Source organism: Squalius cephalus (genome assembly GCF_949319135.1).
Source record: "Squalius cephalus genome assembly, chromosome: 19".
Classification (NCBI taxonomy): Eukaryota; Metazoa; Chordata; class Actinopteri; order Cypriniformes; family Leuciscidae; genus Squalius; species Squalius cephalus.
Genome location: NC_137140.1, coordinates 29,215,254 through 29,227,233, shown reverse-complemented (window position 1 = coordinate 29,227,233; position 11,980 = coordinate 29,215,254). Strand labels below are relative to the sequence as shown.

Sequence of the window (11,980 nt, the reverse complement as noted above, 5' to 3'; positions counted from 1 at the left end):
TTTAAATAATTCTCAGTTGTCCATGGTTATTCCCTGATTATCTGAACACTCTATGAACTATCTCTCATATCAGGAAGAGCACTCAACACTCTTTCGGTATCTCTCTACCCTCTCTCTTTTCATTGACTTTATATTTGATGACTGATGAGAGAGGGGAAGGGAAGAGGCCTCTTGTAGAGGAATTCTGCACATTCCTGGACGCCTCCCAAAGGCCAGCTAATGGGTATATACTCATTTTCACACAGACGGTATCAGGGAGAACTGAGAGTCACCATTTAACAAGTTTGTATCACTCATTCCTATAGCAACAGCCGGAGAAAAAGAACATCCTGCAACTTCTCAATGAGACAAGAAAAAAAAAGCCTTGAAACTGTTTTTGTTAGATTATGAATAGCCACTTCTGAAAACATACAGTACAGAAAGTGGATAAGTTTATCTCTTTACTACCACAGGCTCTATTGCCTTATAAACAATAGAGAGTTCAAAGTCAAACTGCAGTGATTATGATCATTTGTTAGTTTAACCATGACAAAGGATAATTATTCCAGTTAAAAGTGATATCAGTCATATTCATAGGCTATATATAACTATAGCACCACTGTATAGGCTATTTTCTTCATCCACGTTGGTATCCATGAGAACCAAACACAGCTTTCCCGAGTGTGTATGACTAAGAGCCTGGTGGTTTTCCTGCGCTCTTACGCACAGTGTGTGCTGTGGATATTCTGTAGAGCTGTTACAGGGGCGCGCCCTGACGTAGCAACGCAGAAAAAGGGCGTAGTACTTCCATAATGAGACTCTTTAAAGCTGCTGCTCCATAAAGCATGTTAATCTAGTCGCAGGGATCTGGACTTTGGAAATACGCAGTGCTTTTGAAACGAGTGGCGCGACTGCATTTCAGCGTTTTCATCCATTTTTGTGGACTTACTTTCTCTTTGCTCGCAGTAAGTTGGATTTATATTGCAGTACAAAAGTACGTTGACTGTTTATGAGTGTAAAAAGACCGGAGCGGATCAGAAGAAGACAGTTGCCTAATTCTTGCATTCGGGATAAATTAAGTCATTTTGGCGCTCTGGCTCATCCATAAGCTGATATCTAACTTTGTAGAGGGACACTGTGATTGCTTTATTACTTACAGCCATTAAAACAATCCGTTTTGCGCTTGTCAAATTCAATTGTGACACTCTTTTGCGCCAAAATTGATGGTGAAAAATGGTGTAGCCTACATTGTAAACTAACTGCGTTCTGAGTAACTGCAATTGTCGGTCGACCAGCTACGTTCTAGTTCAGAAATAGCCTGTAGAAAGTTTGGTTACACTTTATTTTAAGTTGACGTAGTTACATGCATGTAGTAATATTAATTAACTACATGTATTTACTATAGAGTTGCGGTTAGGGTTTGGTTTAGGGTTAGTTACTTGTAATTATGCATAATTTACTATTTCTACAGTAAGAACATGTAGTAACGTGTAACTACGTCACCTTAAAATAAAGTGTTACCTAAAGTTTTAATAAATCAGACAATACAAATACAAGGTTATATAAACCTTGTATTTTTATTACAAGACGTAGGCTACAATGTAACAATCAGCTTTTGATGCACTGGTTAAAACCAACTGGTTTTGATAATAAAAACGCCTGAATATTATATTATATTATATTATATTATATTATATTATATTATATTATATTATATTATATTATATTATAATAGTTTATAAACTCAAACTCCAATGACACATACAATAATATAATTTATTAATATTTTATTAATACAACTTTTACATATTTATCTATAATACCAACCTAAATGCAATAGCAAAAATAATGTTAAAGGACTATATTATAACTTTTAACTGGTCATTGATGTATTTTATCAATAAAATGTTCCGGTGTTTGTACAGAACCGTAAGGAAACATCATGCTGCTCCTCTTACTGGGAATCGTCGTCTTGCATGTGGCAGCACTGGTTCTGCTCTTCGTGTCCACTATAGTCAGTGTAAGTATCTATCAGTTTCTTTTATTTGATTAATACAGATCTATCTATCTATCTATCTATCTATCTATCTATCTATCTATCTATCTATCTATCTATCTATCTATCTGATATTAAAATGACAAATGATGTGATAGCTATTAATTATGCAATCATTTGATGTAATTATTAAAGTCGAAGTATGCCAATCACAGGCTAAAAGCAGCTGTAAGAGAATATTTTGGATGTTAATCCCTGCTAATGAGTATTCTTGCATCCTCTAACAGGCATGGGTTACTAACCCCAACAGCAGTTCAGACCTCTGGACAAACTGCACAACAATCAATAACGATAACAGATGTGACCCTGCTGACACTGGAGGTAGGATCCTGCTAAATTCTTATATTTAAGAGTGAATGCATGATGAAACCAAACATTTAAGGTGCAGTGATATTCATTTCAAGCTTGGAAAAGGTCTGCTTCAGAGACACTGTCGCTATGTTACACATAGCAGGTTATTCACAGAGGGTTTGATCCTGGCATTACTGTCAAAGCCCCTTTGCCTGTTTACCACTCTTTATGGTGGGTGTGCCCACTCTGCCTCAAACCTCGGTACTGCCATCTAGGGTTGAGAATGCAAGCATGCAGTTTCAACCCACAACAGACCCCTCTTAAACATCAGCTCAGGCAGACTGTATAAATAGTCTGGTTGCCGGTGCTGAGCTCAGGCCCCTTGTTTGGGAGTGGAGAGTGCTGGGTTGCAAAGAGGTTTGAGAGCTTTTGGGGTGGGGCAGAGGTAGAGCATTTGAAGCAGCTTAGATTTAGACTGATCCGTGTGATGGCGTAGCATCAGAGAGCCGTAGGCCGAACATGGTGTGATTTGAGTCACGTCCACGAATCAAAATGCAAGCGACGGGGTGTTTAACAATAAAAGAATGAAGGCAATTTGAAAGAGAGCGAGTATTAACCAAGTTTTCAGTTAAAATACAAACTAAAGTTGCCATTTTTGAGTTAATCTTGCCATAAAACATGTATATAAAATATGTTATATAATATTCGTTTCTAAATCATAAAAAGTACTGTACATTCCCAATCAGTTCTCTGTTACACCGTTGGCTGTTCTCGGAGGGTGAGATGATGTCATAGTTTTCGAGCGAGAAACGCCTCTCTGTGCACTTTGGAAATGAGGCGGGACCAGAATGCTTTGCTGTGTTATTTCATAGCTCTCGGTCAGTTGGCGTAGCACCTATAATGTGTTGTGTTTGTTTAGGGTGTGGTGTGGTGCGGGGTGGGCACATACTGAAGGGCTTTTCTGTCCTGCTCTCCTGCATGCGCTCGCTCACGTGCCGTTGCTACGGTGCTGGAAAAAACGTCTTTATTTAAAAGTTTGCACTTTGTAGTTACTTCTTAAGGTGGTTTTTGACAGTCATCTCTAGGCTGTAATGAGGGGGTCTTAGGGGTTTTATTGGTGCATGACTAGCAATGTCTTTTAATTAGATGACATTTAACTTGCACACAAACAACAGCAGTTAAAATGTGCACCTTTATGTACTGAGACTGTAGACTTTAACATTGTTTAACATTGTTACAAAAGGATGTTTCTATTTTAAATAAATGCTGTTCTTTTGAACTTTCCATTTATCAAAGAATTCTGAAAAAACATATCACAGTTTCAACAAAAAATGTTAAGCAGCTAACTGTTTTCCAACACTGAGAATAATAAGAAATGTTTTTTGAGCAGCAAATCAGCATATTAAAATGATTTCTGAAGGATCATGTGACACTGAAGAGTAGAGTAATGATGCTGAAAATTCAGCTTTGTCATCACAGGAATAACATAAATGCTAAAATATATTAAAATAGAAAACGGATATTTTAAATTATATTAATCTTTCAGAATATTACTGTTTTTACTGTATTTTTGATCTAATAAATGCAGTATTGGTAAGCATAAGAGATTTTAAAAACATTTTTAAAAAACAGTAGTGTATGTCAGTCACTGTAATATTTATATTCATAAATGTTTTAGGTAACACATTTAAAAAGGTACATGCCAACATTAGGCAACAGAGTAGTTTGCATGGAAAATATTTTTTAATCTAAATACGGTAAAAACATTTTTAATATTAAAAGTTGTATTTTGTATTAAGGAAAAAAATGAGCTAACCCAAACCTACTTTTCTTTGCTCGAATTCTTCACATCTCTAGTAATTAAGACAAAAATAATTGCCCTTCTGTATGTACTGTATAAGATGTTGGTGGTGAATCAAAATGGAAAATGTTCTTCTTACTATTACATAGGACAATACACAAACATACTGTGCTTCAGTGCTAAAAGTGTAATGCGAAACAATCCCTGCAGTGTTAGGGTCAAATCAATGGGGTTAAATTGAACCTGAGTTCAAAACAAGCAATCAAACCAAGCGCGAAACCATCCTAAGATTACCTGAATGTTTTTTTGTTTTTTTACACCGGGAGTGATGCGGAACAGCTGGCATGGCGAAGCTACTCAACACTGGCAGCTAAAGCATGCGTGAAATCCTATTCATCATCCTGATATAGAGAACTGTTTCATGGACCAAACCGGGGTTAAGGCAGTCTAGTATTAGCGCACATACTCGCACCCCTGTGTTATGTTTCCCCGGTGCATATTTATCATCTGTTAAGCCACATTATTCACACCCAGGACCATACGTACCCCTCTAAATGCAAACACAAGGCCTCCGCTTTCCAAAAACGATACCTTCTGTCCTGAAATACACTTCCCCGCATGACTGCTGACAGAAATACACAGGGTGTTGTCAAGCACAAAATGAGTACAGCTGAAAAAAAAATTCAGGAAACTTCAAATGTTTACTTCTTGTGAGGAACTGAGGATAAACTTAGTAACAGTGAGTAAATGGACTGTATGAGGGGATGTGCTTCTATTTTTACTCTATTGTTGAGAGATAATTGAGAGATTTATTGTATCATTGGTATTGTGTGGGTGCAGTATAGCCCCTGTATGCAAACACACATAGCAGCAGAACCTTGTATTATTTATGGATGCTCGTATGGCCTCTGATGAGATGTTCTAAAAACAAATGCCATTTCCACAATTGTTTCCATTCTGAGATATTTACAAGCTCAAAAACGTTTAACGATTGTGCAGTTAATGAGATCATTGCTAGAAAGTCTTCCCAACAAAAGTGAAAAGATGACGATCTTGTTCATGATCTTGAGTATTCCAGATTTTCCAGGACTTGATCAAGTTTTTCTATATTCTTTTCCTGGATGTAATCAATGTGTTATTGTACATTGTGTGTCTGAGGGTCTCAGGCTATGTTTACACCAGTGCTCAATTCCGATTTATTGCTCAGATTCTTTATTTTTTATTTTTTTTTATTTTATTTTTTTTGGTATAGCTGTTCACATTGTTGTTTTAAATGTGGCCAATATCAGATTCCAGTGTGAACATATCATGAAACGCAAAAGACGATAAAAAGACGTCATTTGAAAGTAAAAACTCGGAGGACATTAAAGTAAACGGTTACACGATTATTTATAGTGTGATCTGCCGCCAAATCCAGCGAATTAATGCGTAGGCATTGGCAATATAAAAAACAAAGACGAAGGAAATGCGAAAAAAGAGGGCAGATTTTTTAACGTTTATGATACGAGCCCTTGTTTTTTGCTTGAATGTTCTGTCACTGTATGACACACAATTGAGCTCTATGAGCTCTGACACATCACTGTCCTTCACTGACTACCTTCGGATAAGTAAAATCTTTGAAGTGACTCCCATGAGCGCAGAATTGTGACAAATGTTGCTGTAGAGTGACGTAAAAGTCGCATGAATTCCGTTACGACTGTTCAGACTGAGGTCGCATTGCAAAACATCTGACCTGTATCGGATCAGGGTCTTAAAATTATTATTATTTTCCTGCAGCCTGAACCTAGTCTTATTTTGCATTAGACTCTAGTAGAGGATCTGGTTGTTCTCAAGGCTATAGTATTGGCTCTGATTTTGTTTTAATCTGTAGTAGGCTGATCTTGACAGTTCTAGTGGCTATAAGGGGAGCGGCAGACACAGCTGAACATGAGAGGAGAGAGAGAAAGAGAGAGAGAGAGAGAGAGAGAGAGAGAGAGAGAGAGAGAGAGAGAGAGAGAGAGAGAGAGAGAGAGAGAGAGAGAGAGAGAGAGAGAGAGAGAGAGAGAGAGAGAGAGAGAGAGAGAGAGAGAGAGAGAGAGAGAGAGAGAGAGAGAGAGAGAGAGAGAGGGAAACATGATGCTACAGGAACGACCCTTGGATAAGAAATAGACATGCTGGACAACCCATGCATTCCACTTATTACTGCTTGGGCTCAGAAGAGGTAGAGACTGAGATGGAAAAAGATCAACTACACATCTCCTACATTATCAGAGTAATGCCATAGAAGAACCATTTTTGGTTCCTCAAACAACCTTTTAGTGATCTTTTTTTAAAAACAACCATTTTCTTAATGTCAAGAGCATTTTAATAATCCAAAGAACAATACCCCTTTCTTCAAAAGATCTTCATGTTCAGCATGCAGGTTTGAAATTAAACTAGGGAGTAAATACTGACAGATTTTACATGTTAGATGAACTATCCCTTTAAAACTCGACTGAGGATAGCAATTCTAAAACAGGAACAATTGTTTGTACATAATGGGACATTCCAAAGCCAGAATACACGCTAAACATTAAACTAAAACATCTGCCACATCATTCTTCATCAATCTCAAACTCACACAAACCAGTCTCAAAGCATGCCAAGCACTTAATGTCCAAAGCTTTTGTCTTGCAAATCAGTCTACACTACGTTTTTTAAAGTTTGCGGTCAGTAAGGTTTTATTTTTAAAGAAAGAAAGAAATGTTTCCTGCTATTCTGAAATTTACCTTCTGCTGTCCACACTTATAAAAGGGTGGAATGGCTCTAATGCAGGATAAAAATGACATACGGGAGGCTTTTAAAGCCATCAAATGTAGGCAATATAGAGTTAATGGAGCTCCTTGTAAGCTGCCGTGTTTTGGCCCTGCATGGGACGTCAAGAAAGGATCGATATTAGGTGCTGGTAACCTGCTAAGAGCTTTTAGGAACAGAAACCTCATTATGTTTTTGCACACATGCATTAAGGTTTCCTGGATTCGCCAGTGCTCTTGAAACAACCATCAAAATTTAATTGTATCTTATTGGCAACAAGAAGAATTCATTATGAACTGATAATTGGTGTTGTTTTTTGCAGACTCACCTCTGTCTTTATCAATTATACATATCTCCAGTTGCACGCCAATGTAAAAGTGCAACTCTGCTGTGATCGATCGAGAATAGCAGATGAGAAAAGAGATAACGACCCGCTTAATGCCTATTCGTGTTCATTTTAAATGACCATCTCCTTCTCAAGAGCGAATGTTTTTATTTCTACAAAGCTCGATCTGCCCTAAGTGGATTCAGGAATAAGTAAATGCACTAATGTTTTGAAATGCTTTCTGTTTTTCAGTTTGGATCCAGGCAGTCCAAGCCCTCATGATCCTGTCAATCATCTTCAGCTTCCTGTCTCTCTTCCTGTTCTTCTGCCAGCTCTTTACACTTCAGAAGGGTGGACGCTTCTTCCTCACCGGAGCATTCCAGATCTTGGCTAGTGAGTATCGAGACGTCACGTGAACAATGCAATGGATCAACTTGGTTGTTTGCAGATGCTAATGAGGTTGACATAGCATGCTGACACACTCATGCAGTGTTAATGGACCCAAAGTGCTCGCAGTAGAAACAAAGGAGAATTAATATTTGTATAGGCTTTTGAGCTAGTTGGCTCAGGTGATCTGAGATCAATTAGCATTTATTAATAAAAGATCATCATGACATCGACTGATCTCCTCTGTTCCTATGGAGGTGTATCTGCTTTCATTCGGCTAGATGAAAAGACCTTTGGCCTTAGTCTTGTTACTCTAATGAGTCCTGTCAACTCTCATTAAGCCACAGACGGCACAGGAAACCCTTTAATGCGCTCAGCCGCAGTTACAGGCAAACTTCCTGCAGATAATTTAGTTATGATTTCTTGAGATTAAATAATGCAGCACGCAGAGTCATAAATAGGCGAGGCCACCGAAACAAACCGTTTCTCTTCATTTATGGTAAACAATACACGTAAAAGATACGGGAAGATGAGTTTTACAGTAATTTACTGCAGCTAATGTAAAACGATAGCTCTCCTTAGAAATGTCTCTTTGAGATGTAATGAAGATGGAATATTATTAGAAATCGTTACTGTTCCTGGATAATGAATAGCTCTGTAGGCGAGATGAATGCTTGATCTTTCAGTACGTACTGAAACCGAGGGCTTTTAAAGTTCATATCTGCGACTCTCGTCAGAGAGGATGGACACTAATTGAAAGCTAAATGTCAGAGGGGAGCCGAGGGTGTAAACAGCACAAAGCCAGACAGTTACAGGTGCCCACTGGGTTGGCACAGGACACACAGCCGCTGCCACAAGATGAAATGTCAAGACTGGCACTCTGAAGGTGGTCTGTGGTCCGCCTGGCATAAAAGAACGTCCTGAAAGTGCCTTGTCATGTTTTCTTCCTCTCATGCAGACTTCATAGTCAAGACTAGGCCAAAATTAGTTGGAGGACTGTTGCTTAGTAAATATCGTGCGAGTTTCTTTGTTATTGTTGTACACAAGCATACAAAGACGTCATTCTCAATTACAACCACGGCCGTACACAGAGGCCAGAATACTTGCATTTCCTTTTTTTGACCAGTTAAACTGAAGAATCATGCTTTTCGTTAATTAATGCTCTGCTTCTTTAAAAGTAACGGTAATGCCCAGCATCGTTGATTTGATTGGCCATCTCAGTCATGACATTGAAGAGCGCTGATCAGCTCAGATGAGAAAGTTGCTTATCTTGGCGTTGTACAGAATCTTTGCAGAATCAAAATAAAGTTATTATTAGGCAATTATTATTATATACCTTAGTGGACCTCAGTGGGGGCCATGATTACAACACAAATTATTGGATATTTAATGTAATATCCTGACCATAAAAGTGTCCCCAAAGCCTTAAAAACAATATTTCTAATGTAAAAGAATAAATAAAAGAAAAAAGCTTTAAAAATGCGTTTTTTTTTTTTCAAGAAATACTTTAATTTACGAAAGATGCATTAAAATATATATATATATATATTAGGGCTGTCAAACGATTAATCGCGATTAATCGCATCCAAAATAAAAGTTTGTTTTTACATAATATATGTGTGTGTACGGTGTATAATTATTTTCTATATATAAATACACACACATGCATATATATTTAAGAAAAATGTGTTATTTATATATAAAATATTTATATATAATATAAATTATATATAATATAAATATATATACACAGTAGGCCTATATACATGCAAATATTTCTTAAATATATACATGCATGTGTGTGTATTTATATATAGAAAATAATTATACACCGTACACACACATATATTATGTAAAAACAAACTTTTATTTTGGATGCGATTAATCGCGATTAATCGTTTGACAGCCCTAATATATATATTTTTAAATAAATGCTTTTTTTAAAACTTTCTATTCATCATAGTATCCTGAAAAACATGGTTTCCAAAAAAATATTAAGCAGCACAACTGTTTCCAACATTGATAATAATAATAAATTGCTTTTTAAAATGTTATTTTAATTTGATCAAATAAAATGTCTTTCAAAAAAGCCAAAACTTTGCAGATATTCTTTATTATTACTATTTTCTACAGTTTGTAGTGAAGTCATAAAAAGCATGAACTAGCATAAATGGAAGTGTGGAAATCATGTAATGACCAAAAATACATATATACTGTATTTAAATAATGTTTAACAACCTTGGAATTCCCAAATATATGATTTTTATAGGGTAACATCAGTCATTTTGTTGCATTTCCAGACAGTTAATTTTTCTCGTCTTCCTCCCTCCCCAGGTCTTTTCGTCATGAGTGGAGCTATCATTTATACGGTAATGAACTACATGTGGGTCCCCGTGACAGAGTCCTATGGCTTTTCCTACATCTTGGCCTGGGTAGCCTTCCCTCTGGCATTCATAAGCGGGTTAATCTACGTCATCTTGAGAAAGCGAGAGTGAGGTGGCACTGTCCTCTCATGGCCGCTACATGGAAATACAGCTTCGAAGCCAAAGTATCGCACTGCATCCACAGAGAAGTGAAATCACACAGTATCTTCACCCGGGGGTCAGTCAAAATCAACCCCACTGCCACCCCGAAAAGACATATTCAATACCGTCATCATTTGAAGATGTATATAGTATCTATGGTTTAAAACCTATTTATAACACTTTTTACATATATGTACATAGTATTATATGTTTGCTCTGTTGACAAAGTACCTCTTTTAGCTAATAAGTGCCTAGAGCGTGTTTGTCGCAGAAACGTGCATCATTAGCCATAATGTGTGTTTGTGTCTTTTTTTTTTTTTTTTTTTCTTCTTTCCTTATACGGCCAAAAAATACTTATAAAAGGTTTTCGATGTATTTTAACCAAAGTGCATGTGTTAAATTATAGGGAAAGTGAAATGAAGTGTTTTCAATGAAGATGCATTGAGAATTATAGATGAAGTAACTAAACTACCATGATTAGATCGGCAGTTTTGAAAGCTTTTTTTAAAAATAGTTTTTCTTTGTTTTCCAACAAAAAATGGTGCTATGTATTTACCATTCCTTTAACTAATAGCCATTTAGCCTTTATTTAGAAGGACATAACATGAATGAAAGTCAAAATCAAAATGCCATTGAATATATTGTGCTTGTGCCTATAACACAATGCTGTATATACAGTACTCACCAAAAAAGGTTCATTTTATAATAAAACAAAGAAAATGTGTTCTGAGTAACACTGGGTTATTAGTTTAGTTTTGGGAGATTGTGATGGAGGAACTGTAGTGAAAACAGAGACTAGGAACTATTGATTTTAGTTGGATTTAGTTACGTTTAAGAGCAGTATTAGCAGCAGGATTTGAGAAAGGTAGTAATTCAAGGTAGTAATTCATTTTAATAAATGTTGCTTAGATGTTACATTCAAATCCAAATACAATTCAGATGTATAACGTTTGATGGGTTTGATCACATGTTACCTGTTAGTACGATTGTGGGATACATGATTAAATAGTTGAGGCGAACGCCTTTCATATTAGGGACATTAAATAATCCAAGCATCAGAATGACAGCTCACAGTCCTCTTGTATATTACGCAATGTATCCAGAAAAAACATATAAAAGCGTCGAAGTGGCAGTTTTGTTAGGTAAACTGACCACTGATAACATGATGGTGGACAGATCGTAACACCTGCATGCATTGGAAACATTTTTCAATACTTGAAATATAACAAGCTGCAACGTCTACCATCTTGAGATGCTTTGTTTCTACTCACAGTAATTCTCAACGTACTGTAATAGCATGTGATTGTATTTAACAACTCATTACTTACAATTAAAGGCCCTATTCTGAGGACCATGTATTAGATTACTTCTCCTGCAACACCAAAAACAATAAATGTTTTGTTATGATGAACGGAACATGTTGCCTGTTTTCATGGATGTAGTGATGAACTGAATGTCTAACTGAATCCCATTCTGCTTTTTTTTTCTCTGTGACTGAACAAACAACCTTTATGCTGCAGTAGAATAATTTCTTTTAGCAGCAATAAAACTTGTGTGTAAAGGGATTTCTGTATGTAGTGATTGATAATCCCCTTAAAAATATCAATATATAATCAATATGTGGTCTGTTCTGACATGGGACCAGCACTAGAAAAATGTTGCATGTGCTCATTTCCCAACATTAACACATTTTAGACTGAAATTGTTACTTGATATTGTAAGACTTAAACCTGAAGAAGAAGAAACAACTGAATAGTGTTGAATTAATTTGATCTGGCTAAAGAGTGTGATGTTATTTGTATTTAATTTCATTTCTGAAAACACCTGTACTGTAAGTTGTCTGA

General features: G+C 36.5%; 1 protein-coding gene across 1 annotated transcript; it reads left to right on the top strand.

The window, feature by feature from the left end:
• The first annotated feature begins 688 nt into the window (after positions 1–688).
• pmp22b (peripheral myelin protein 22b) lies at positions 689–11,597 on the top strand. Its single transcript, XM_079851458.1, has 5 exons — positions 689–944; positions 1,905–1,999; positions 2,263–2,356; positions 7,477–7,617; positions 9,946–11,597. The coding sequence occupies exons 2-5, from the start codon at positions 1,922–1,924 to the stop codon at positions 10,104–10,106; spliced, it is 474 nt and encodes a 157-aa protein (XP_079707584.1). The 5' UTR covers positions 689–944; positions 1,905–1,921; the 3' UTR covers positions 10,107–11,597.
• The last annotated feature ends 383 nt before the right edge of the window (positions 11,598–11,980 follow it).

Bases quoted from the DNA above. Each gene is read 5' to 3' on its own strand.
- pmp22b (XM_079851458.1), top strand. From the start codon at position 1,922: ATGCTGCTCCTCTTACTGGGAATCGTCGTCTTGCATGTGGCAGCACTG. The intron at 2,000-2,262 runs GTAAGTATCTAT...ATCCTCTAACAG, and splicing joins TCGTGTCCACTATAGTCAGT to GCATGGGTTACTAACCCCAA. The intron at 2,357-7,476 runs GTAGGATCCTGC...TCTGTTTTTCAG, and splicing joins TGACCCTGCTGACACTGGAG to TTTGGATCCAGGCAGTCCAA.